This window comes from Squalius cephalus (assembly GCF_949319135.1).
Source record: "Squalius cephalus genome assembly, chromosome: 22".
In the NCBI taxonomy this organism is placed as follows: Eukaryota; Metazoa; Chordata; class Actinopteri; order Cypriniformes; family Leuciscidae; genus Squalius; species Squalius cephalus.
The window spans coordinates 21,459,479-21,487,283 of NC_137143.1; the positions used below are offsets into that span (position 1 = coordinate 21,459,479).

General features: G+C 36.0%; 3 protein-coding genes across 3 annotated transcripts; 2 read left to right on the forward strand and 1 right to left on the reverse strand.

Annotated features, from left to right (window-relative positions):
* Positions 1 to 263: 263 nt before the first annotated feature.
* Positions 264 to 9,662, forward strand: LOC307150581 (putative chitinase 10). The gene is made up of 24 exons (XM_079857932.1): positions 264 to 295; positions 434 to 497; positions 580 to 609; positions 759 to 963; positions 1,102 to 1,158; positions 1,328 to 1,493; positions 1,593 to 1,717; positions 1,804 to 1,927; positions 2,016 to 2,198; positions 2,824 to 2,940; positions 3,028 to 3,154; positions 3,240 to 3,446; positions 6,391 to 6,399; positions 6,487 to 6,528; positions 6,609 to 6,635; positions 6,768 to 6,972; positions 7,108 to 7,164; positions 7,257 to 7,422; positions 7,530 to 7,654; positions 7,762 to 7,885; positions 7,984 to 8,166; positions 8,267 to 8,383; positions 8,475 to 8,607; positions 9,119 to 9,662. The coding sequence occupies exons 2-24, from the start codon at positions 473 to 475 to the stop codon at positions 9,370 to 9,372; spliced, it is 2,808 nt and encodes a 935-aa protein (XP_079714058.1). The 5' UTR covers positions 264 to 295; positions 434 to 472; the 3' UTR covers positions 9,373 to 9,662.
* A 7,532-nt stretch (positions 9,663 to 17,194) lies between these two features.
* On the reverse strand, positions 17,195 to 20,142 carry LOC307150025 (acidic mammalian chitinase-like). The gene is made up of 12 exons (XM_079856765.1): positions 20,003 to 20,142; positions 19,861 to 19,900; positions 19,740 to 19,766; positions 19,378 to 19,582; positions 19,126 to 19,182; positions 18,858 to 19,023; positions 18,626 to 18,750; positions 18,393 to 18,516; positions 18,113 to 18,295; positions 17,866 to 17,982; positions 17,643 to 17,775; positions 17,195 to 17,558 (listed from the first exon to the last, which is right to left on the reverse strand). Exons 2-12 carry the CDS (start codon positions 19,883 to 19,885, stop codon positions 17,275 to 17,277), a joined length of 1,446 nt encoding a protein of 481 aa, XP_079712891.1. The 5' UTR covers positions 19,886 to 19,900; positions 20,003 to 20,142; the 3' UTR covers positions 17,195 to 17,274.
* A 3,408-nt stretch (positions 20,143 to 23,550) lies between these two features.
* Positions 23,551 to 26,594, forward strand: ovgp1 (oviductal glycoprotein 1; the record flags this gene model as incomplete). The annotated part of the gene is made up of 11 exons (XM_079857933.1): positions 23,551 to 23,587; positions 23,672 to 23,695; positions 23,798 to 24,002; positions 24,110 to 24,160; positions 24,363 to 24,528; positions 25,092 to 25,216; positions 25,316 to 25,436; positions 25,534 to 25,716; positions 25,806 to 25,922; positions 26,015 to 26,147; positions 26,239 to 26,594. Exons 1-11 carry the CDS (start codon positions 23,560 to 23,562, stop codon positions 26,592 to 26,594), a joined length of 1,509 nt encoding a protein of 502 aa, XP_079714059.1. The 5' UTR covers positions 23,551 to 23,559.
* Between the last annotated feature and the right edge of the window lie 1,211 nt (positions 26,595 to 27,805).

Sequence of the window (27,805 nt, forward strand, 5' to 3'; positions counted from 1 at the left end):
ATCTTAATATAAGAAACAAAATTGGTCACATCTTTACATTCACATGTTTATGTAATGTGACTGTAATTGAGGGATTACATTTTATGATACTAATTCTGTCTATTAGCCAATAACAACCTCAAAGATAATACCACCTTACCTTAACGTGCTATATTACTCATTATTAATTTTATTGCCCAACTGTGGTGAAGTTAGCACTTATCACCTGTACTTTGGAACTATTAATAATATATAAGTATACATGATCATGAACAGATTTTCACCAAAGTGCTCATTCTCAGTGCAGCTGACACAGGTAAAGAGACCAGCTTTCCTATGTCTCATTCTTTTCTTTATAAAATATATTTATACGCACACACTACTTTTCATGACTATGGCAAAACTTGGCATGCTGGTGAAATTGCTAATGCAATTTCATTTATTATTTTTACAGGTCTGTTTCTGAAGAATACTGGTTTGGATCAAGACCAAAATGGCCAAATTAACTCTTTTAGCAGGTATGTTCCATAGTAAAGATATGTATTTACTGTAAGTAAGTTAGTTTATTTTTTATGTGTAATCGTGTTGTCTTTTGTATAGGACTGGGCATCTTGCTTACAGTGCAGATTGGTAAGAACCTTCAATCATTTATTTTTGTAAAATATATAACCAATAAGGATCCATAATATGGATCTATAATAATATTCCTGGATGATGAGTATAGACAAAATATGACAAAATAAGCTGTGAGCTGTTAATAATATCATAATTTCTGATAGTGGCCTCTACGAAACTGGTGTGCTACATGACCAACTGGTCTCAGTACAGACCTGGCAATGGGAAGTTCTTGCCAGACAACATTGATCCGTTCCTCTGCACTCATGTGGTCTATGCTCTGGCAAGCATCAGCAACAGTAATGAAATCACGACCGTCGAATGGAATGATGAGGTGCTGTACAAGTCACTGAATGACCTGAAAAAAGTGTAAGCAATATACACAATGCATTAAAAAACATATTTGCACAAATGAATTCATACCCTTTTGTGATCTATTTTTGAGACTGCTATTGAACAGTTGAACTGATCGATTTCATATTGTTTGAATTTTTTTTTTTTTTATAGAAATCCTGCATTGAAGACCTTGCTGTCTGTTGGAGGATTGGTCAATGGCGTCAGTCCGTAAGTGGGGCACAATATTTCTGTGACATAACATGACACTATAATATAAAAAATGTATATATTTTTTTAATAAATGACATTTGTTTTTTAAGTTAAATCATAAATCCCCAGCTGCCAACCCAAAACATTAAACAAGAATTACTTAAACATGTCTCTTTTGGCACTTAAGATACATTGGAGTGGTGTCCACACCAGAGACCCGCGAGACTTTCATCCGTTCTGCATTGTTGTTCCTGCGTCTCCATGAATTTGACGGTATTGACATTGACTGGCAGTACCCTGGTCACAACGGCAGCCCACCAGACGACAAGCAGAGGTTTACTACACTGCTCAAGGTCAGAAGGCTAGAATGTCAATATGATGCACTTTCATTTTCATTGATAAAGCAAATGACTTTAGGTCTGACCATGTTCCTGTTGTGTGAAAATTCTCAGGAACTGAGAAACGCTATTGAAAAGGAGGCCATAGACACGAAGAAAACTCCTCTGTTGCTCTCTTGCAAAGTGTCCGGCATCAAGTCCACTGTTAATAAAGCTTATGAGGTTGCTGAAATTTCAGGGTATGTTTAGTAGTTTCATCAAGCTACAATAATGTGTATCCATGAAAGTTTTTTTTTTTACTTTCTCCTTCTTTCTATCATTATAGTTTGATGGACTTTTTGACCATCATGTCTTATGACTACCATGGTCACTGGGATTCCTTGACAGGGCACAACAGTCCCCTTTTCCGCAGCTCCATTGACAGCGCAAACGTCATTGACCACAATATCGTAAGCTCAAAACCCATAAATTCAAAATCCATCAATCCGTCATATGTAATCTGAGATCTCTTAGCACATCCCTTTCTCTCTTACTTAGAACTCCTCTGTGGCTTTATGGCTCAGCAGTGGAGCCCCCGCTGACAGGCTGCTTCTTGGCTTCCCCACATATGGACGCACATTCTTGCTCTCCACCTCACAAACAGGTCTCGGAGCCCCAGCCAAAGGCCCCGCTGATGCCGGACCCTACACACGTGAAGAAGGCTTCTGGTCCTATTATGAGGTTTCAACACGCTACTTTTAACTTTGATTTAAAACAAGTGTTCTCAACTGGGTTTACTTCAGAAAACATCAAATGGCACTTAAATCATGACCAATTTGTGAACTAAATATGTTGTATATTATTTTGCATACAAATAATATATTTATTTGTAAGTGAATAACTACTATGAAAGTCAAATGGTTAAATTAGCGACTCTTGCTGCAGGTTGCATTGATATGCCAGTAGGTGGCGACAAGTGACCATTCTAAATAGTTTTTATAGATGAGTCATTGAATCATTCATTCAGTTTGTTTAAAAACACTGATTAACTTTGTAACAAAACAAGTGATTGTATTTATGAGTAAGTCATTGAATCATTCTCTCAACCAGTTCGTTCAAAAACACGATTCATTCAGGAACACCATTACTTTGTTACTCAGCGACTGTGCTGTTGTTTTTTAAACTATTTTCACTGATGTTGCAGAAATAGAAAAAGTAACTGGTGTTTAGTTTCCAAATGTGTCTTGAGTTGTAAATATTTTATGCTCTCGGTAGTTGGTCATTTACCACTCAAAACACACAGTGATAGGCCTAATCTATGTAAACTTTGAAAGAGAAAAATCAATGAGTGTTGTTTGGTGTACAGATTTGCCCCATGGAATCAAGTGTCACTATTGAATGGATTGATGAGCAGATGGTGCCCTATGCAGTTCAAGGAAAGGCCTGGGTCGGATTTGACAACAGTGAAAGCTTTACTGCTAAGGTAAATCAACTACTGTTTTCCAGAATTTAAGGCAATGAAATGTTTGCCAAACTTCTGACAAACTTTCCTTAATATTTGCTTTAACAGGTACAGTACCTTAACTCCTTAAACTTGGGCGGAGCTTCAGTGTGGACCTTGGATTTGGATGATTTTTCTGGCCGTTTCTGCTACAACGGAGCTTACCCTCTTGTCAACCATTTGCGCAACTCACTAGGTAAAAACTTTAGACTATAAAGACCATTACATTTATTCTGTCTTCTGTTATATGTTTTAATGTGATGTTGAATGTCTTTTCAAAGGTTTCCCACCCAAGCCCACCACTACACCACGTCCCACCACGACCGCTGACCCCATCGCCTCTTTCTGTGTTGGTAAACCAGATGGCCTGTACCCCAACCCTGCTGACCAGACCACTTACTTCCACTGTTTCCGTGGAAACACATACCTGCAGAAATGCCAGCCCGGTCTGGTCTTTGTTGACAACTGTAAATGTTGTGATTGGCCTTGAGCTCAAGTTCAGATCTGCTCTTCTTGTTCAATAAAGCTGTCCAGGAGTCTCCTATTGTTGTTATGTACCTCTTCTTCCAACTATCCAATGCTCATTATTTGGGGGGGAAAAAGAGTCATAAAGAGTCATATTTTTCCTCAAATTTAACAAGTCATAATGTCCTGTTCAATACAGTCTAGTTTCCTCTTGTTGTTGTTCAGCAAAACAATGTCCTCTTTTTCACTTTCACTTTCAATAAAATATTTATAGCAATCTGACTTAAGTCTTCCTTAAACTGATCATCTGAAAGTCAAATGGTGACAGACCTTATGAATGAATAGCTTTATGAAAGTGTGAAGTTTCACAAATATGGAGTTTTATAGACAGGACAGGTATGAAGGACAGAAATGCCATCATTCATATTATGTGCACCATCCATCAAGCACATCTTCAACCAGTTTTTGACCATTTAAGTTTCTCCACTAATAATCTTAATCGATGAGAATAGGTCATTATCAATTTGTGTATTGCATTGCATACAGTAATGTTCAATCTGAATCCTAAGGAATATAATGTACAGTAATGAACAGTGCCCTCTGACACAATTCTGCTCACCAAAGTTACTTATTATTACAAATGCCTGCCAGGTCATAAAGACTGTTCTGATAATATGACACAAACATAAGGACAGCTGAGCTAATAAACTACCTGCAGATATATGACACTTGATTTGACCCAAGATTAGATACCTTATTAACACTATCTGAAATTCTCATGCAGTTAAGTGTTCTTTGGTCATTATTTCAGTGGCAAAATATATTGTTTAATAAAGATTATTCATTTCATTCATGCATTTTAAGTTATCAATGCATTTAGGCTAATTTGTAATGTTAGTGAAATAATTGCGTGATTAATCATCATGGTAATACTTTACAATAAGGTTTCGTTTGTTGATGCATTAACTAACGTAAACTTATAATGAGCCGTATATTTGTACTGCATTAATTAACCTTTAATTAAACATTTTTCCTGTTCATGTTAGTTCACAGTGCATTAATTATTTTAACAGATACTTTTAATCTTAAAAAATAGTAGTAGTAAATGTTGAGATTAACATAAAAAAATTCTGTAGAAGTATTTGATCATTCTTCCTTCATGTTAATTCATGTTAACTCATGTAGTTAACTTGTGTTAACAAATGAAACCTTTTGTAAAGTGTTACCATAATCATGTATTTAAACTTACACTATGCCATTCAAAAGTTTGTCTTTTAAAATCACTTATGCTCACCAAAAGATAATTTATTTATTCCAAAATACACAAACGGTAATATTGTGAAATAATTTCTATTGTAATATATTTGAAAATGTCATTTATTTTTGTGATGGCAAAGGTTTCAGCAGCCATTACTCCAGTCTTCTGTCACATGATTCTCCAGAAATCATATATATTGAAATATTGAAAATGCTCCTTAGTGTTTTTATTTATTTATTTTTTTAGGATTATCTGATGATTTAAATTGTTTAAAAATGTTTTTAACTTTTGATCAATTTAATGCATCCTTGCAATATAAAAGTATTAATTTCTTTTAAAAAATCTTATTAACCCTACATTTTGAACTGAATGTATGTAAGATTTCAAAGTTTGAAATCAGTCATAATTTGTTCTTGGCCCATATTTTTGATCTTCCATAATGTTTTTTCTTAAATTGCTATATATATTGAAATATTGAAAATGCTCCTTAATGTTTTTGTGGAAACTCTGATACATTTTTTTAGGACTTTCTAATGATTTAAATTGTTTAAAAATGTTTTTAACTTTTGATCAATTTAATGCATCCTTGCAATATAAAATTATGAATTTCTTTTAAAAAATCTTATTAACCCTACATTTTGAACTGAATGTATGTAAGATTTCAAAGTTTGAAATCAGTTTGTTCTTGGCCCATATTTTTGATCTTCCATAATGTTTTTTCTTAATGTTCTTTCATCTTTTCACACTGATTACTGTACATCACATGGCAATGTACCAGTGATAAGATATAAGCAATCAACACAGATTTTCTCTTTCAACATCTCCACAGCAGCTCGTATTATAAACATTTTACTATGTATTTATATGGCATATTTATATTTTTAATTTGATAATATTCTACACCGTTAATGCACAAAAATGAGGACAAATCTGACACTGCCAAAGTTTAATGATAAGCACAATTCATGTCTGTTGTTTGCTTTTGGTTTCCAAAACAAAAGGGGAATACAAGTTATTATACCAATTTTGGAGCGATAAGCTTGAAAGCATCACAACCGTTTATTATGGGGTTCTGATAGCACCACAGTCTTATATAAGAAATTATCATTTTAAAGATAAATTTCTTATATAAGCCTCTGTGAATATTGACCCCATAAAAGTTTGATTTGCAAACCACACGGAAACCTTTAATTTAGATACCAAATATTTATACCTATTTGAAATCACTGCTAAAGTAGCATTTTTGATCAGGATAAAAATTACTACTATATAATTTATGTATTATCTACTAAATGTATTGTCTCTGTAAATGTAAATGTATTGTTATTTCCCTTTTTATTTATTACACATTGTCATTTCCTCTTATACATTTTGCATAATGACTCAGCAGAATTTTCTTTATTATGTAGAAGTTAATATCTCCTGTTAAATCCACAGTAGTTTAACAGACATACCCATTTGTTGCATTAATTTTATTGCATCAGTCCCATTTTTTCATCTATCTATGATTTTAGCTTCACACAAATTGTGCTGAAAAGGCCAAAGGTATTTTAGTTACATATTTTATTGTCATTTCAGTCCATAGTTTACAAGCGATACCATATCTTAGACCATCCTGATAAATCATCCTATATGGCCTATAGACAACACCCAATTGCTATAAAAACCCAGGGGTCCTGAAGTTTTCTGTCACATTTTTCTAGCTTGAGGTACCCCAGGTATGTCAGAATGTCATTCAGCTTAATGTCTTTATTTCTGCTATTAGATTAAATGTAATTATTAAAACTATTCTTTGTTACCTACAGAAAAATCAGACATCAAAATGGGGAAGCTTACACTTGTAGCAGGTAATATGTCAAAATGCATTGAATGAGTTTTATTAATTCTTTTATATTTGTCATTTACACAATATCATTGCATATTCTAGGTTTGGGCTTGGTGTTCTGCCATGTTGGTGAGTCATGTAATCAAATCACATTGATTTTAATGAACTATTAATCACTTATATGTTGACATCAGAAAGGCGATTATCACTGTAGTGAAAATTTCAATGCGTAAATGAGCTTCTTTGTGTATCCATAACCAGCCTTCTCCATGGAAATGGGCTGCTACTTCACCAACTGGTCCCAGTACAGACCTGGAATTGGAAAGTATACACCTGCAAATGTCGACCCTTTCCTTTGTACTCACCTTTTCTATGCTTTCGCAATGATCAACCATGCCAACGAGCTCATCACATATGAGTGGAACGATGAGACTCTCTACAAAGCCTTCAATGAACTCAAGAACAGGTATTAGTTGAAATATCACGTTTAATGCTTTTCAGATGCTGAAATTCTACAATCATTTGCTGTGAGATACCAAAAAAAAAAAAAAAAAAAATATAAATATCATGAAATTCTGAAATATCTCCATTATCCACACAGAAATCCACATCTTGTAACTCTCTTGGCTGTTGGTGGATGGAACTTTGGTTCATCACAGTAAGTATTCTGTAAAAATGATGAAGTTTTGTTTTATCTTGTTAAATAGGTCCAATGAAATGCAAAAACATTATTCCTTAAATTCATCTTAGGTTCTCCATCATGGTGTCCAATGCAGCAAACCGTCAGAAATTCATTCAGTCTTCCATCAAATTCCTGAGGACTTATGGGTTTGATGGTATGGACTTGGACTGGGAATACCCTGGATCAAGAGGAAGTCCGCCTGAAGACAAACAAAGATTCACACTGCTGTGCAAGGTGGGTCTGATTATAACCCAGTGTCTTTTTAAGCAAATATGGTGCTGCACTTTATTTATTTAATCTCTTATGTACTTATGTTTATTTATCTATGTTGGTCTTCACAGGAACTTCTTGAGGCTTATGAGGCCGAGGGCAAAGCTACTGGCAAACGGAGACTGGTGCTGTCTGCTGCTGTTCCAGCTGGTAAAGAAACAATTGATGCTGGATTTGAAATCGCTGAGGTTGCCAAGTAAGTATGACAACATTGAATCATGACATTTGCAAATTGGCAGAGCACTGATCTGAAAGTATGTAGTAGCATGAGATGTTTTAAACCACTCCACATTTTTTTTCCAGATACCTGGACTTCGTCAATGTGATGACTTATGACTTCCATGGAACTTGGGAAAGATTCACAGGACACAACAGCCCCCTGTACCAAGGCTCAAAGGACGAGGGAGACCTGGTCTACTTCAATACCGTAAGAACTGATCTACAGTGACACAAAGAAGGTGAAAACAAATAACAATTTTTTTTTTTAATTCCTCCATTTTAAAATGATGACTCTACTCCTTTCAGGATTACGCTATGACCTATTGGAGGGACAACGGTACCCCTGTGGAGAAACTCAGAATGGGTTTCGCAACATACGGCCGCACATTCCGTCTGACATCTACAGATACTGAGGTTGGAGCCCCAGCTAGTGGACCTGCTTCAGCTGGAACCTACACTCGCGAGGCTGGATTCTGGTCTTACTATGAGGTGGGAGATTTGGAAATGGAATATATTCATTCATATTCAAGTGTCTTTTGAACAATCTCAACATCTAATTCTGTCAATTAATATGTCAATGTCTTTATAGATCTGTGGCTTCCTAGAGGGAACAACAATCCAGTGGATTGAGGATCAGAAGGTGCCCTATGCCACAAAGAACGGCGAGTGGGTTGGATTTGACACCAAGGAGAGTTTCGAAACTAAGGTACTTTTGAGTTTTGACTGGAGTTGGATTTCGTTGTAACCGTTTGCCAGCAACTGACTAACAACTCACTTTTTTTCCTCTTATTTTATAGGTCCGTTATCTAAAAGACAAGAAATTTGGTGGAGCCTTCGTGTGGGCGCTTGATCTGGATGACTTTGCTGGACAGTTCTGTAATCAGGGGAACCATCCTCTCATGGGCCATCTGCGCAATCTTCTGGATATTGGTAGGAATTTGTCTTTACAAAACATTAAATTGGGGGGATCTGTTGAAACTGACATTAATGAGCATTGCGTGTCAAGAGGTGATATGCTTTTATTACTTTAGCCAAATCGTTGAGTCTGTGGTAAAATGCAAAAATGGCAGACAAGTATTACGGCTGACCTTGGTAAAAAATTGACAACATTGTACTCTTTAGTTATCACGTGAGTCAATGAATCTTTTAGATTCCTTGAATTTTCCAAATTTTTTGAATGTTATTAGCAAGTTTATAAATTATTTTGCTTTTTCTAGCCAGTAGGGGGTGGCGCAACCAAACTTCACAGGCATACTAAGACAAAGAGGGCAATGACACCTAGTTGTATTTCGTTAGAAGTATCACTTCAGAAGGGTTCAAATGTATAAGAAAATCAAACTTTGACCTGTATGTGACACAAGAAGGTGCAAGTGGGAGACCCCCAAATCAGTGCTTGTTCCCTATAGCTAATGCTAACATAGCTTTATTTTATCTTTTTAAGAATTGCCACCTCTGCCTCCAACCACCACCCTTAAACCTGGACAAACAACCACAAAAACCACCACAACTACCACCACCACCACTCATGCTCCAGGACCAGGATTCTGTAACGGGAAGCCAGATGGACTCTATCCTAACCCTGAAGATTCCAACAAATATTATAACTGTGCTGGAGGCAATACTTACACGGATAACTGTGGCCCAGGCACTGTGTTTGATGACAGCTGTAAATGCTGTGGCTGGCCTAAACACTAAGGGATCACTAATGAGAAAAAACATCTATGCACAGTGAAACAGGACACTGCAAAACTGCTTGAGCACATGAATGAATCCAAACTAAACATGACTCTTCTTTCATATAAAGGAAATTAGTGTAGACTGAGTATAATTTCTTGTGCTTTATCTTTCCATTTGAGTGTATTTTATAATGCTTGTTTTGTTTTTATTGCCTCTTTTTGAATAACTAAATCTGTTAATATGACTGGCATGAGTAACAATGCACTTTAAACTGGAAAAAAATAAACCTCATGAATAAACAGCATGCAACCATCAAAAGAGATTCTGGGTACATTTGATTACATCATCTTGCATTCAAAACAGAATGCATGATGTGGGATCAATACAAAGCACATTATTCAATCAGTGTTTCATGACATGCCAGATGTTTAATCATCACTTATGATTAACTTATAGGCAAACTATGACAAACTTATATGTTTTGTTAACAATCAAGACAGAATTCAGCAGTCCAAGCAGAATATCTGCAATTTGGGGCAAGAAAAAGTCAGTTAATTAGTCATTTTCCATTTGAAATTCTACACTGATACTCCACATCTTCATGATCTCAATAACAAATCTTGGTTTATTTATGACTGTTTACACTTAAAGGGTAGCCTAACTCTCGCCAAAATGCAACCTAGGGTCTTTTTGTTAATCTACCCGAGGTAAACTTTCGTTTAAAAGCATAATTAGAATGGAAACGCCACTTTTAAGTTTGACTGTATTTTCGTTTTCCGTCAAATTGGCTTTTGAATGGGAGTGCTGGGGGCACTTCTATGATAGCATCAAAAATCGCTCTTTTTAAAACACTAAGAAGGCTCGACACAACATTAAACATAGAGTTTACTAAAAAGTAAGATTTTGAACAACTCACTGCTGTGTCCACCGGCATTTTGACAGTCAAAATCAGAATGTGAATGAACTGACTCTGAATCTTAGTATTGTTTCCTATATGAGGATCCTTTTTCAAATACAAGGTCAATACTGATTTTCACTAACGACAAAACAACAAATTATCCGTGAATTTATAGTAGCTTTCCATCTTTACAGTGTTGCCAGATGTACGATAATTATCGTATTTGTAGGCTACGATAATTTTGACCTCTGTACGATGTACGATCAATAATGGAAAAAATCCTATAATGTACGCTAATTTCAGAACTGTGTGACACTTCAAATGATGGTCGTTGTAATAGGAGTTTTCATTGATCTAGTCGTGGATTCTACGTCTACCGGGGGAAGAACGTGTAGAGAGAGGGAGCGAGAGACCTTGCGTGTGTGTGCCTCACGAAGCGCATGTATGGACCCAACCAATCAATTGTAAGTGCGGGCGGGCTTTTATCTATACTCCCGAAACCGAAACTCCCCCCCCCCCCCCCCCCCAACCCCCCCGTTGGAGATTTCTTAACTCCCAGAAATGACTTTGTGCAGGTTGGAATGTCTGTCATTTTCATGTCGTTGACTCGTGTACGATAATTTTCTTCCAAATACGATAATTTTGAGCTTCTGGTACGATACTTGGGGGCGGACACAGCTAACGTTACAGTGAGTTGTTCAAAATCTTTCTTTTTAGTATTGTGTTTAACAGAGTTAAAAGTGTCGTTTCCATTCTAATTATGCTTTTAAACGAAAGTTTGCCTCGGGTAGATTAACAAAATGACCCTAGGTTGCATTTTGGCGAGAGTTACCCTTTAACATGCTATAAGTTTGCCTTTCTGTTACAAATAGTTGTATTTATAACATACTGACAGGTATTTTTGGGAATGTTTTGGTAATGTGGTGTGCTTGATTATAGAGTATGTGAAGCTGCCACAGATAATGTTAAAGTTAATTAAGTGAAATCACAAACTAAAAATGGAATCACAAAAGATATCGCTCATTCATTGATTCCACAGTGAGAAGTGAACTTGAGTCATACTGCATATAGTGGCCCTACTATTCCCTCAGGTCCAGCTACTTGCCCTATGTTTCAAATGCTGCGTAAACACGCTGACAATTTGCCAAGCCTGATTTTACCCAGTGCAACATGTTCCTGGATCAACATCTTTCTTTATCCTGGAACAACATTCCAAAAAAATTGAAGGACAAGTTTACAGTTTATGTCAAGTTTAGGCTTACAACCTGGGTTAGGTGCTTCTACATCAGTGTTATTCGCCTATCATTTCCCTTTGATTTTAGGAATAAGTTATGGGTATAGGGTTAGGTTTAGGGGAAGGGATAGGGTTAGGATTGAATTTTCAGACAGGAATGTTTTTCCAGGATCAACACAATATGTTGACACAGGAATGTGTCCAACTTGGCAAAACAGGAATGTGCCGGACAATTTAGTTTGTCTATGTTCTTAAGTTTTAATATGTCACGTACTGCTCTGACACACAAAGTTGAGGATCCAAACGCAGCTTTTATTGGGTAATCCAGAATCGTAATTCAAGTAACAGGCAGAAGTCAAAACCACAGGGAAGACAAAACAAACAGCAGGGTAGAAAGCAGGCAAACAGGGGAACCTAGGAAATCGGTCAGAACTAGTGATGGGACGGTTGATATCGGGGCTCCGATGCTCCGACACAGTTTTCATACCACTATGTATCACACACTGTACCGATGCTTGTATTGAAATGACAATACCACGTGATTGATGATGTTTGAAGCTTCGAACGTCATGCAGTATCCGAAGGTCAGAACAGCTGGTTTGAGAAAATTCAAACCCCACCTGATGCATAAAAGGGAAATGATTATCGAGAAGGCATTATTTATTTAAATTATTTAACACTATACTTCTCTATAACAAACTGTAAAAAAAAAAACGAACACCCAAAAGATTTCTACTCATGTCAATCCTAATTATGATCACTTGTGTTTTTTATATTATTGATCAATACGTGAATCCATTGACCAGGCTACACATGACACGAGTGACGTGTCGTGGTCTCATTGGCACAAATTAATTTAGAAGAGATTAGATCAGATTAGATAGAACTGTATTGATCCCAGATTGATTACACTCTTGTATGTCACAGACTTCCGAAGCTTTGTTTGGTCACATGCTTTTTCTGCTCTGCAGTGATTTGTTAGATACAGGCGGGTAATCCATCGACCGGAAGTTGAAGCCGGCCGCGTGCCGCCATCTTGTAGCAGAACTTCACTTGTGTTAGCATTCCATTGACTCCCATTCATTTTGGCGTCGCTTTGACAGCGAATAACTTTACATCTGAGGCGTTTAAAGACTCCATTTGTCCATTATTTATTTCTAAAGAAACACGACAATGTATAAAGGGCTCCATTACCTTCTATGTTACATTATGGCCCCGTAGAAACAGTTTTTGTAAAAATAGGCTAACGATTGCGTCATAACCACTCGACTCTCTGTCGCACAGTAGAGAAATTACCGTACAGACAGGAGGAGAAGCTCGCAGGCAATCGGGGGGACGTCAAGGGAGAAGCCCTGGCGTTACATTTTAAAATAAATACTATACAAAATAATTAATCAGAATACTTACTCCTGCTAACTCACGCCAAAGAATTCTTTGCTCAAGCTCGCCGTCTCTGCAAGATTAACGTTGGCAGTTTGCACGCACAGCTACTAGAAGATTTACATCTGTCAGACAGGTTGCTCACGTTATCAAGCTTAGTTTGAGTCGGTTTGAGTCTGCGCGTCAGGAACGGAAGTGCTAAAAAATCGCTAAAAATGGGCTTCACTTGTCTCAATTGAGTTCCAATGAGATGGCTCTGTCCACTTCTTATACTGTCTATGGTTAGATATGGTGGAGAAAACAAGTCTGACCACCAGATGTCACTAATGCGCATTGTTTTAAAAGTTTCAAGTAATTAACCGTTTTTCGGCACACTTTGATGAAAGCCTCAAATGCTTCAGAAAGCCTTGTTTTCCCATCACTAGTCAGAACCAAAACAAAGGAGACAAGCGAGAGCCCTCAGAAATGCAATGTGAAAAATACAAGACTTCGCAATGAGTGACTGAATAAACAGGGCTTATGTCAGAGTTAACAAGGGTATTGACACACAGGTGGAAGTGATCAAATAATAATGAGCCCAGGCAATGGGTTATGGGAAGTGTAGTTCATGATGGGAAAGCCAAGACGACAGGAGGAGTGCCCTCCAGTGGAAATTAAGGGCACTCCAGCTGGTGGATGTAACAAAATGTAATATTGGTTGAGCAAAGGTTTTTTGTTTTTTACTTGAAATACTAAATTGAAGCAAACTTTAGCAGGGGAGAAGAACAGTTATTCTGTTTCTGTTTCCTGCCTTGGTTAGGGAATTTCCTTGGATGACTGTTTTGAACTTGAGCAAATGAAAGTCTGTGGTAATATTACTTAAAGAGACTTTCACATATTATTTCAGTGGACCCTTTTTACAGACAGTTATTAACATCGTAAATCAAGGAAAGTTTTTTTATATTTTCGTTTTTGTGTGTGTGTTAAATTTCTTTGGCATTCAATTTCAGAAAACTACTGCTGTGTGGGTGTTTCTATCAACACAATGGCTGAGGGAGTGACAGCAAATTTGACATATTTCTCTTCTCTGACCACAGCAATCAATCACTCAATATTTTTCTTCTTTTGGAAAAGTCTTAGAAACACTATTTGTATTTTTTTTTTTTTTTTGCTATTGGAACAAATGGGAATTCAAAAAAATATGTATAAACCTGGAAATGTGAAAAGGGTCCATTACAAACAGTTACTTCAAACATGAACTTCTTGTCTTAAAAAAAAAAGTTGCTAGTTCATTGAACAGCTCTACAACACAGACAAACAGAACTTCAAAATAAAATAAATAACTAAAATTCAACAAACCCAAAATGATGTGCTTCATATCATAAAAAAGTCATAAACCTAGTTTTCAAAATAGGCTGATTATAGCTGAGCCTTATACGTGTAAAGTAATAAGCTCTCTAGTCAGATTAAATTTATTGCCTTTTACATCTCCCGTTCCTGTCCTATTTATGTGGATACATGATATTTATCTGGTATCCAAGACTCTTGATAATGTACGTTGATAATCTGCTGCTTTTATTGACCATACATTCTGCACTTCCCTGAATCCCTGGTATCATATTCATTACCCTAACTGTTGTTAATTTATATTGAACCCTTTAAATGTCATCACTGAACATGGAAATGAAATGCAGCATTTCACCTTCCAGTATATTTCCATCATGAGGTGATGATCTAATCAGGCTTAATCTAAAGCAGAAAATGGATGTTATGAATTGAGGTGCTTAGCTAATTAGACTTCTCGTCAAAGTAATGTCCATTTGACAGTAATATACAGCTAAGATAATACAAGTTATGTGGTTAGTAAACCATGTATTAAGTTAAGCAGACACAATGAACATGTTAGGGAATTATTACAGTTTTGATCGTAATCATTTCAACAATATTTGACAGTTTATAATAATAAATTGTATTTATATAGCACTTTTAAAGTTATTTACTGTGCTTTACAAAAGGTAAAAATGCATGAAGAGCTTTTTAAAATACATCCGCCAGACATAATACAACAAATACAAAATACTACAAAAACCAAAGGATCCAAAACACAAAAAAGACTTCACAATGTAATATTGCACAGATTGCACATATCTATATCCATTGGCAGTCAATTCCGTAATATTGGAGCCTTCACTGCAAAAACTCTGTCACCTTTTGTTTTATATCTGGATCCTGGAACAGCCAACATGACTAGAAGATCTGAGACATCTAACTGTTTCCAGAGGTGGACAGTAACAAAGTACATTTACTTGAGTACTGTACTTAAGTACACTTTTTGAGTATCTATAATTTACTTGAGTTCTGTCAGGACCACTACCGTCATATACGATTGACAATTAGCATACAGTTTGGATTGGCGGTATGGTTCAGTTCTGGGCGAGAACTCCCTGCGCATCTATGCAGCCTAGCATGGATAAGAGCAGGGAGAGCAGCAATAACCCCCCTTGGGTTAAACAGAACAGAACCAACATAAAAGTTTGCAAATATATTTAATTCAAGATTTTAAAATACAACATAATTCGAGAATTTATTCTGATTCAAGGGGAATCAGAATGCCAAATCCTGACTGGGCGAGAGGAGGAGCTGGGGATGGAGGAGGGTAATTAGCTCCTGAGAAACGCGATAGCTGCTGATAATACTGAAGGATCTTATATATGTATATGGTGATAGGCGTTGTATTCCTATAGGTAGATGTGGATCAGCTGAGGGTCAGCTGATGTGAGCTTGACTAACGTGACCTGCCAGAACTAACGCTACGCTTGATTATAATTATAACTTTTTACTTTAACTTTACTATATTTGAAAGACAAATATCGTACTTTTTACTCCACTACATTTCTGTCAAGGTCCTTGAGTAGAAGTAACGTCAGTCAGTGGATGATTTTGGTTGCAGGGGTTGCATTTTGGTTGGAAATGAAAGTCGGGTTGACCTCAGAGATTAACATTAATCTGATGTTGGATTCTGACATCAACCTAATTTTTTTTAACATTGGGTTTGGTCTTCTAAATGTGAATTTTGTAATTGTTTTGAAGCACACTAGCTTATAGATAACAGTAAGGGTAACTTCAATCCCACTACTGGAAATATATATATAAAACTGAATGATAATGTTCTTCATATGCTAAGCACTCTTGGAGGACATCTAAGCTTGTCAGATCATTGAATTGCAGTGATAAACATAACTGTAAATCATCTGTAAAGCAGTGAAAATTTATATGATGTTTCCAGATTACGGATCCAAGAGGTAACATTAATTAAAAACAAAATTGGTCCCAACAGGGAGCCTTGCAGAACACCACATTAGAAGGGGAGGGTAAATCAACTCCAACTGACACTACAAATGTTCTATTTATCAATAAGAATAAAACCAGTCCAATGCCCTCTCTGAAACACCCACCCATCTATGTAATGTATAATTTAAGATTGAATGACCAACTGTATCAAAAGCTGCAGTCAAATCTAACTATATTAAAACAGAGCACTATCCAGCATCCTCTGCCATCAGTAATTCAGTTACTCTTAAAAGGGTAATTTCTTTACTATGGTTTTATCTGAAGCCTGACTGAAATTTCTCACAAATATTGATTCAATCATAAACTCCAAGAGTTTCTTCTACTACTTTTTCTACTATTTTTGAAATAAAAGGTAATTTTGATATTGGTATATAGTTGGTATAGCAACTGCAGGATCTAATGAGGGCTTCTTCAGAATTGGTTGAACTGTCACATGCTGGAACACATCCAGACACAAGAGCGCTATTCACTATAGACAATGGAACTAGACCTAAAGTCTCAATAACTTCCTCAAACAGTCTTATAGGAACCACATGTATGAACTGGAACGCTTCAGCTGTTGAACAAACTCATAAAGATCCTGCTCTGATATAGGGGAAAAAAGAATCCAAACAACACCTCCCTAAATCCTGACTGATTCAATGATGATGAATTGATTTTTTTTTTTTTTTATCTGCAATGCATCCAATGGCCTGTAGTCTATATTTTTAATTTGCTGTTTTTCTTTGATAAATGTTTGATTTTACGTGTTGTTTTTTATATGAGTGAGATTGTGGAACAGTGTACTTACATCAGTCACAGAAAAAAAAAAAAAAAATTCCATAGAGTTCTCTTCCAAGTCAGTTTATTCATTTGTTCTAAACAAGGACAAAATGAACAATAACCAGATTTAGAAAGGTGTCATTTAAAAAAAGGTACTTACACTTACAAACTACACCCAGATGGAATGAAGATGTAACACAGTCGAGACATATGTTCAGTTTACACTAATGATCCATTACATGAAACAGTTGATGTTTATTGTCATTTGTGTGCATCCTGTTTCACAATTTGCAGATGTTTTTCAGAAGATTCTACATTAGTGATGCTTGGGCCAAACACAGCATTTACAGCTATCATCAAACACGGTGCCTACAGCACAGCGGTCCAAAAAGGTATTGCCTCCAGCACAGTTATAATATTTGTTGGAATCTTCAGGGTGAGGATAAAGTCCATCTGGCTTCCCGTTACAGAATCCTGATCCTGGAGCATGAGTGGTGGTGGTGGTAGTTGTGGTGGTTTTTGTGGTTGTTTGTCCAGGTTTGGGGCTGGTGGTTGTTTGTCCAGGTTTGGGGGTGGTGGTTGAAGGCATAGGAGGCAGTTCTGGAAAAAGCATATTAATTAAGCATTAGTTTTTATTGTTTTCTTTTCTTCAAATACAACCAGTCTTGGCGATTATTTATTTACCGATATCCAGAAGATTGCGCAGATGGCCCATGAGAGGATGGTTCCCCTGATTACAGAACTGTCCAGCAAAGTCATCCAGATCAAGCGCCCACACGAAGGCTCCACCAAATTTCTTGTCTTTTAGATAACGGACCTATAAAATAAAAGGAAAAAAGTGATTTGTTAGTCAGTTGCTGGCAAACGGTTACAACGAAATCCAACTCCAGTAAAAACTCAAAAGTACCTTAGTTTCGAAACTCTCCTTGGTGTCAAATCCAACCCACTCGCTGTTCTTTGTGGCATAGGGCACCTTCTGATCCTCAATCCACTGGATTGTTGTTCCCTCTAGGAAGCCACAGATCTATAAAGACATTGGCATATTAATTGACAGTATTAGATGTTGAGATTGTTTAAAAGACACTTATGAATATGAATGAATATATTCCATTTGTTTTCCATTTTGGACAAAATGGCTTTTCCAAATCTCCCACCTCATAGTAAGACCAGAATCCAGCCTCGCGAGTGTAGGTTCCAGCTGAAGCAGGTCCACTAGCTGGGGCTCCAACCTCAGTATCTGTAGATGTCAGACGGAATGTGCGGCCGTATGTTGCGAAACCCATTCTGAGTTTCTCCACAGGGGTACCGTTGTCTCTCCAATAGGTCATAGCGTAATCCTGAAAGAGGAGTAGAGTCATCATTTTAAAATGGAGGAATTAAAAAAAATCGTTATTTGTTTTCACCTTCTTTGAGTCACAGTAAATCAGTTCTTACGGTATTGAAGTAGACCAGGTCTCCCTCGTCCTTTGAGCCTTGGTACAGGGGGCTGTTGTGTCCTGTGAATCTTTCCCAAGTTCCATGGAAGTCATAAGTCATCACATTGATGAAGTCCAGGTATCTGGAAAAAAAATATTAGGAGGGGTTTAAAACATGTCATGCTACTACTTACTTTCACCTCAGTGCTCTGCCAATTTGCAAATGTCATGATTCAATGTTGTCATACTTACTTGGCAACCTCAGCGATCTCAAATCCAGCATCAATTGTGCCTTTACCAGCTGGAACAGCAGCAGACAGCATCAGTCTCTGTTTGCCAGTAGCTTTGCCCTCGGCCTCATAAGCCTCAAGAAGTTCCTGTGAAGACCAACATAGATAAATAAACATAAGTACATAAGAGATTAAATAAATAAAGTGCAGCACCATATTTGCTTAAAAAGACACTGGGTTATAATCAGACCCACCTTGCACAGCAGTGTGAATCTTTCTTTGTCTTCAGGCGGACTTCCTCTTGATCCAGGGTATTCCCAGTCCAAGTCCATACCATCAAACCCATAAGTCCTCAGGAATTTGATGGAAGACTGAATGAACGTCTGACGGTTTGCTGCATTGGACACCATGATGGAGAACCTAAGATGAATTTTAAAATGCATTTCAGTTCAACCATTTAACAGCTGCTCAAATGTGAAAATGACATGACAAAAAAAGACTAAAACAAAACAGAATACTTACTGTGATGAACCAAAGTTCCATCCACCAACAGCCAAGAGAGTCTTAAGAGTAGGATTTCTGTGAGGATAATGGATATACTTTAGGATTATATATATAGATTTTTTTTTCTTTTTTTTTTTGTTGCAGTGTTTCTGCAGTGTTCATTTCTTACTTTTTTGGTATTTGTTTTGTAAAACAACTCACAAAAAACATTGTAAATTATTCAAGAATTTCAGCATCTGAAAGTGTTAAAAGTGATATTTCAACTAATACCTGTTCTTGAGTTCATTGAAGGCTTTGTAGAGAGTCTCATCGTTCCACTCATATGTGATGAGCTCGTTGGCATGGTTGATCATTGCGAAAGCATAGAAAAGGTGTGTACAAAGGAAAGGGTCGACATTTGCAGGTGTATACTTTCCAATTCCAGGTCTGTACTGGGACCAGTTGGTGAAGTAGCAGCCCATTTCCATGGAGAAGGCTGGTTATGGATACACAAAGAAGCTCTTAGACATTTACACACTCAAATGCATTTGCGATATAACCTCTCTTCTCAACATTGCAATCAAATATAGATATTTAATTTAAAAGAAGAGATAAATATGAAAATGTGATTTAATAAATACTCAATGACTCACCAACATGGCAGAGCACCAAACCCAAACCTAGAATATGCAATAATATCAGGTAAATGACAAATATAAAATAATTAATTGTACTTTAAATTCCACTTCGCAGTGTATGTATATAATTTCTTACCTGCTATAAGTGTAAGCTTCCCCATTTTATTGCCAATTTTCTATAAGAAACAAAGATCAGTTTCATTAATTACAATAAACTAATAGCAGAAATAAACCTGAAGTTGAATTCTCAATATAGAAATTCCCTGATGGTTACATACCTGGGGTACCTCAGGAAAATGTGAGGACGGGCATCAAAACCCTAAGGTTTTTATAGGAGTTGGGTGTTGTCTATGTCATCCTAATATGGGATGCTTTATTAGGATGGTGTAAGATATGGCTATCTCCTGTAAACTATGGACTTAAATGAGAATAACACGTGTAAATAAAAAAAACCTTTGTCCTATTTAGCATAATTTGTGTGAAGCTTCATAGATAAGATTAATAATTAGAACTGCTTTGGTAAAGTGTGCATGCTAAGTCTGCTATTTTAATATGGATTTAGCCATTTCATTTTAACACATTTTAATCTAGTAGAATGTTCAGCTGAAGCCAGATTTGTAGAAATTATAGTAATGTGTATTTGATCAAATAAAGAGCAGTTCATGCCATTGACTGACATATATACAAATACTATTGATGTCTATAACATTTTGCCAAGAACTCTACTTTTCCTCTGGTTCTAAAATCTAAATATAACCACAATTAGTGTTTGTCTACCGGCTATCTTGTTTTGATTCCCTACTGCATGATGAAACTATGAGGTCAGAATTCTCCTGTTTTGTGTTGCTTTCTTCTCATGTCAAACTGTCAGCATCAACGCACGATTCAGGATTCAGTGTCATTTATCTTACAGGCCTGGATTTGGTTGCACAAAGAATGTCTTTTATTCGTGATGAAAAATGAAGGCTGATAACAATAACAAGTGTGGTGCAGGAAGAACTACTGAAAAATCATGATCTAACCTCACACACAAAATCTTTTCATTGGCAAAATATTGGTGTCCGGGTTTTTAAACGCTTACCTTAAAGTTGTGCTATAAATGAATAGTGTTCACAAACGGCTTAGAGTGGAGCCTTTGAAATGCAATCAGTATTCAGTATGTCATGATTTAACAAGCGGATTCTTCCAGCTTCCCTCTTCAGTGTTCCAATAATAATCTTTAACAATAATCTGGGTTAGCTTAGAGTGCAAACTGAGTCTCAGGAGCAAAGAGAAGCTAACTCAGTGGAAAATTAGCATAAATAACTCCATTTACAGTCAGTTCTCTCTTCTAGGTCAACTGCTATTTATTCTTGCTGAAAAACTTTGTCAATAGGCTATATTTCAATATATAAATGACAAAAATGTAATGATTTATTTATTTGTGTCCTTAGTCCTCCATATTGGAATCATCTCATCTCTGTTCGCGTACTTGCAGAAAGTATGTTTCAGGCCTTAAAGTTGACATGAAACTGAAGCTGTGATAGTCTTTTCTTCCCTATTGTGGCATATCCGAGTAAAAAACTGCTTCTCGAACAAGAAAAAAGAAGGGCGGGGCTTGATTTTGTCCATTGGGAATTGATTGGATGGTTGTGGTTTGCTATTGCAGTGATGTCATGTGAGTGACAGGATGTCCCGCCCTCACGCCAGTAAACATGTCATCAGAGAAGAGATGTTGCTGCAAGAGGGAGGGAAAGTTATTTTGATTTAAATTTATAAGGGCATGTGAATTAAAAATAATAATGATGATGTGCAAGGATAAATCATGTATAATATATGCTGCATTATTTCATATAAAAAATAAGAACGGTCAATCTTGATTTGATGGTGACTTTAATATTGGGTTTGTATGAAAATAGCAAACATTTTACATGAGTACTGGAGCCTGTAATAGGCCTATAAATCATGGTGGATATGACACTAATAAGTAATACAACATGTAAATAATATAATACAAAAAATAACTCCCTGCATGCATACATTTTTCTTAACAGGGTTGTTAAAATTCATTGACAAAACAGGAGGCATGGAACAAATCTGAATCTGAAAGTATAATTTGAACCAACAACATGTGTGACCATTGCTGGAGAATCACTGTTTGAGAAGACAATACTTGTTATATTAAAATGCACATTGCCATGAATGAAATAAATATTTATGTCAATATACTTGCTTCAGAATGAAATATAAATCAAAATAAAGAGGGAGGTATGATGAAATCAGAACATAAAGACTAAACTAAATCAATTTCAAACAATCAAAACATATATGGTAGAAACATTGTATTATTATTTTATTAATATTAGTATTAATACTTTTATATTGTCCCAGCTAACAGGAAACGCTCTCAGAACTTTGAATAGCATTCTGGCAAGGATGTCTCAAATTTATGAACAAACATTCTTCTAGTAATGTTAATAAAATATTTGTTCAAAGTTATGTCTTTAATAATGTTCTCTAAACGTTTTCATCCAGCATTTTTGAGAACATTTCAGAGAACATTCAAAACTAACTTTAATATTTGCAAAATGATCATTCGGAAAGTTCTCTTAATGTTTGCATAACCAAGAAAAAATGTTTTTAAAACGTTTTCAAAATAACTGGACATTTTGAACATCCGGAGAACATTCAGAAATAGCATTTCATAACTTAATATGAACATTAGCAAAACGTTCTTAGAACATATTTCCTAGCTGGGATCTCAAGGCGTGCTCGTTTAAGTGATTTTGTTCTTAATTTTATTGCTGTGCTCATTTCATCACAGCATTGGGACCTGTATGACCCTTGTCCCTGTCTGGACCCTTGTCTTTGTCTACACCCGCCACCAAAAATAAGGTAAACTACAAAGAACAAATGTACCCCTATCTGATTGAACAGTGACCTGATGTAACTGTCTTGCGAAACACTGAGTACATACTATCATAAATATTAGCAAGAAGTTGCTGATCTAGCCTCATAATGCTCTTATATGATCTTACAGAAGCAATGTGTCAGTTCATCCTATGGCTGTTGAGGATAATGAGATAAATCTTTATATATCCACATGGCAAATTTCCACTGGCCTGAAACATATCATGTTTGTGATGACACATTCTGTGACTTAAGCAACGATACTGCAGTTTAGTTACACTAGTTTCTAGTTTCAATAAAGTAATAATGGTACAGAGCTTGAGGTGAAATTGAAAATAGGTCAGTTAGGATCTGTTTTTTTAAGATAAGGTACAGTAACAAGTATCTGACAAGATAAGATATACCATATTTATGGTGTTTGTGTTTGAATGTGAAGAGCTTTAATTATTGGCACACTTTTATTTAGGCTACTATAAAATGTAGGCCTATTTGTAAGATTTATGCATTCACATTTTCCTCACAATCTCAGGTCAATAAAGTAGCTTGAAGTTTTCTTTGTATTCTCAAGTGTTTTGAATTGCATTCCATTTCAATCTATTGTGAACAGCCTCAAGGGAATGGACATGCACACCGTGATTCCACCATGAGAGATACACTAAATCTTATTGTGTCTGTCAAAGAAAAAAAAACTCTATTAAAAGTAAATTGTGTAATAAATGAATCTTGATTGGTCTGTTACTACAATCAAGTAAATCTTGATTGGCCAAATCTGATAGAAATCCAGTTTTTTTTAAAGGCCAGAAAAAAGGCCAGAAAAATCTTGGCTGACATTTAGTGTCATGTTATACATGTGTGTAGCCCTCCCCATCTTTCTCCCCACCCTTCACTTTACTTCATGCGGAGTTCCCCATCACTCGAAACTAAAGGGACATGTTGCAGCAACAAAATGAACAGGGGAATAACGCAATTAACAGGTATTTTTGTCTTTGAATATGTTTCTTAAAATATGTATCTCATGTAAAAGCATCTACTAATGATCTTATTCCATTTTTTGTCAGGCCTGAATTTGCTCTTTCAGTTCGGTAGGGTGATTTTCAATCCACTGCGTGAAAGATTATTCATTCAAATTACATCACCAAAGAATTACTGCTGACATATTTGTATCTTTATACTCTTTTTCTCAGTAACTTGTTCAAGACTGGTGTGTTACTTCACAAACTGGTCTCAGTACAGAGCAGGAACTGCTAGGTACCTTCCCGAGAATGTGGACCCGAACTTGTGTACTCATTTGATCTATGCATTTGCCATTATAAACTATGCCAATAACATAGCTGCAAGTGAGTGGAATGATGTGGCTCTTTATTCGACCTTCAATGCACTTAAGAACAAGTATGTTTGTAGCTCATGCTACATGTTTCTAGTCTTATTTATATTTGATTTGTCAAATGATCTGCTATGTGACAAAGACTCTTAAAATGTTTGTTTCATTTCTAAAGAAATCCTAGGTTGAAAACCTTGTTGTCTGTCAGAGACCAAGATTCAAGCCAGTAAGTGTTCCTTCTGTGTTTCTGAGTAAAAGTTGCCCTCTACTGGTAACATACCATTTTTATATCTTATAAAAACGTTCTTTTTTAAAAACAAAAACATTTTTCATTTTCCTTCAAAAAGCCATTTTGCAATTAATCTGAAATATTTGTAAGCCACATTACCAGTTAAATAAGCAGCCATACATTTTCATGTTCACACCAGATTCTCCAATATGTTGTCCAACTGGACAAACCGTCAGGCATTTATCAAGTCTTCTATAGAATTTCTGAGGAAGTATAACTTTGATGGGCTGGATTTGGACTGGGAACACAAGGGCACTCCAGAGACGCGTCCGGAAGATAAGTTGAAATTCACACTTCTGTGCAAGGTTAAAACTAATAATATGTTTTCAAATAGGGTTGCAAGAGTTTTCCAATGGATCATAAGAGGTCAGAGAGACAACTTATCTGTGTGAAATTTTAGTGGTACATAAATTACACTACCCTACAAACATTTGGGGTCGGTAGAATTTTTTTTATGGATTTTGAAGAAAAAAAAAAGTCTGTTATGCTCACCAAGGCTGCATTTATTTGATCAAATACAGTAAAAACTGTAATATTGTGAAATATTATTACAATTTAAAATAACATAAAATTATTGGATGAATAGAAAGTTTAAAGCATTTATTTGAAATATAAATCTTTTGTAACATTATAAATGGTCTTTACTGTCACTTTTGATCAATTTAATACATCCTTGCTAAATAAAAGTATTAGTATTATCTTTAAAAAAACACACTTTTGGACGATAGTGTACAAGGATGGAAATCAAACCATAATTGGGCAATATATTGGCAATTGTTTTTTTTAAATCTTATCCTAAATCCCAAAAATACAACTTGCTAAAGGACTAAATAAAACCCCTTTCCAAAAAACTTTTGTGAAACTTTAGGAACTTCACGAGGCATTTCTAGCTGAAAGCCAGTCACACAAAGATGCGAGACTGATTCTAACAGCAACTGTTTCAGCACAGAAAGAAGTCATTGAAAGGAGCTACAAAATTCAAGAGATCTCAAAGTAAGAACATCATGTCATTCCATGTCAATCCTTTCTAATGATCATTTTAAAAATGGCAGTTGAAAACAATTAAAAAATGTGGAAATATTTTTTTTACAGGTATTTGGACTTTATTAGCGTCAAGACATTTGATTTTCATACGTTTAAAGATGGTATTGTGAGACATCACAGTCCTTTGTACAGTGCTGTCCATGACGAGGAAAATATTGACTCAAACACCGTAAGCACAGTGATTGACATTGAGCACATGGGTTTCAAGACAGTGAATAACTTTAATTTGGTACTGTGTAGTTTGCATAATTTCATCTTTCATGCAGGATTTTGCCCTGCAATACTGGAGATTCCAGGGAGCTCCTGCCAAGAAGTTGTTGATGGGCTTTGCCACATATGGACGTTCCTTCATCCTCGCCTCCTCTCAGAATGGAGTGGGATCTCCAGCCATTAACTTTGCTTCTCCTGGACCTTATACACAAGAGATGGGCCTGTGGTCTTACTTTGAAGTAAATGGAAACATCATTTCTGGACAGAAACTAACGGCTTGCAAATGCTTGTCAGTGATATCAATTAAGGAATATTTTCTTTTTTCAAGATATGTCTTTTCCTAAATGGTGGCGTAGTACAGTGGCTTGAAGACCAGAAAGTTCCTTTTTCTGTTAAAGGCAGTGACTGGGTGGGATTTGACAATCTGAGGAGCTTTGAGATTAAGGTAAATTTCAATTAAGTCACGTAATACTGTTACTTCTAAACTTAAAGATTATTTTAACATGACAAATAACAGCACTGCCTTGTATTGTTAAGATAAAATACTTACAGGAACATAGCTTTGGAGGTGCGTTTGTATGGGCTCTCGACTTGGATGACTTTTCTGGAAATTTCTGTGGACAAGGCAATTATCCTTTAGTTAACAACCTGAAGAAATGGTTGATACTTGGTGAGATTTTTATAAATAAATTGACTATTATTCATTTTTTTTATGGTTATTTATGATCGGATTCTGAAATACATTTATTTATTTGCAACAGGAGCAAATGATGAATTGTATGCTTCCATGGCTACAAGCACCAGCACTCCCAACAACACTTTTGCAACAGTTGGGAAGGGCTCTTCACCGCCAACATGTGTGAAAACTCTCAGCTCTCTCACAGCACTGGGAAGTCAGTTCTGTACGAATAGATCAGATGGACTTTATCACAGAATGGATTCCCTTAACTCCTTTTATAGCTGTACTGGAGGTATGACAAATATTACGTGGTGCACCCCTGCCATTTTAAATCATTCTGGGGCAACACGACCATCACAGATTATCATTTTCATTACATTAGGAAGTGCAAGTCTCCTAACTCTGTGGCAGTGCCTTAGGAGTAACTTACTGATTTAATGTAAAAACATGGATGGAAAGACAACTCAGCACAAGTTTTAAAATCTCTACTAGCTTATTGCAGGATAAGGTTACAGCCTGCTGGATACATGTTTAGCATTGTTGTGATTGTTACTGTTAAATAATTTTTTTAAGTCGGCATGAAACGGAAGTTGCGATAGTAGTTTCTTCCCTATTGTGATGTATATCAGAGTGAAATGGCTTCTCGAACAAGAAAAAAATGTAGGGCGACATTGATTTTGTCCATCTGGAATTGATTGAATGGTTGGATGGTTGCGATTTGCTATTGTTGTGATCTCATGTGAGTGACAGGTTGCCCCGCTTTCACAGTATCATCAAAGAAGAGAAGAGATGCTGCAAGAGGGGAAGTTAATTAGATTATAGATTAAGAGGGCACAGGGCACATTCATTTTTAAAAGATAATGACTGTGCACAGATAAAGCATTTATAATAAATACTGCAATATTTCATAAAAAAAAAAACAGTCAATTTTGATTTCATGGTGTCTTAAAAAGTCTGCTTTAAAATTAGCCTAATTTACCTGTGAGGCATTTTAATCAATAGTCAAGCAACTCCTTTATCATAGAAAAGTGGCTCAATAATTTTTGTTGGATGTAAAAAAAAAAAACTAAAAAAAAACTGTTTTAGCAAATTACCTCTTGTAATATGAAACAAAAGATGTACTGTTGCATGTATTTACTGGAAAATATGAAGATAATTATTTTATTTTTTTATTTTATTGTTGGTGTCATTAAAATTATACATTAGTAAGTGAGCAACATTGTCTGTGTATTGTACAGTATTGGAGTATTTTTGGCTATTCCATATTGTGACTGATCTGTATCAGTTTAGAGTCAGTTATAAATAAACCATGCAAAATATTGCTTTTATTCTTTTTATTAGGGCAATTTAACAAAAATAAAAATCCCACAGTATAGTGACTATTCTAGCCAACCTGACTGCAGTAGCCAATCAAGATTGCCGTGTTTTCACACGCGCTTCAGGCACTGGTTCATGCAGAGTGTTCCTATAACGTCGACACCATGCAGATGCAGTGTTGAAGTTCCATTTCAAAATGCGAACTGTACAAATTTCTTGTGCTGGACACAAAAGAAATATCCTTTTTAAAAAGTCTCCTGCTATTCCTCACACAATCGCTATTTTATGGCTCCTGAAAACGTTTTCAGTGGGGTCCGCAAGGGAGTTTAAAG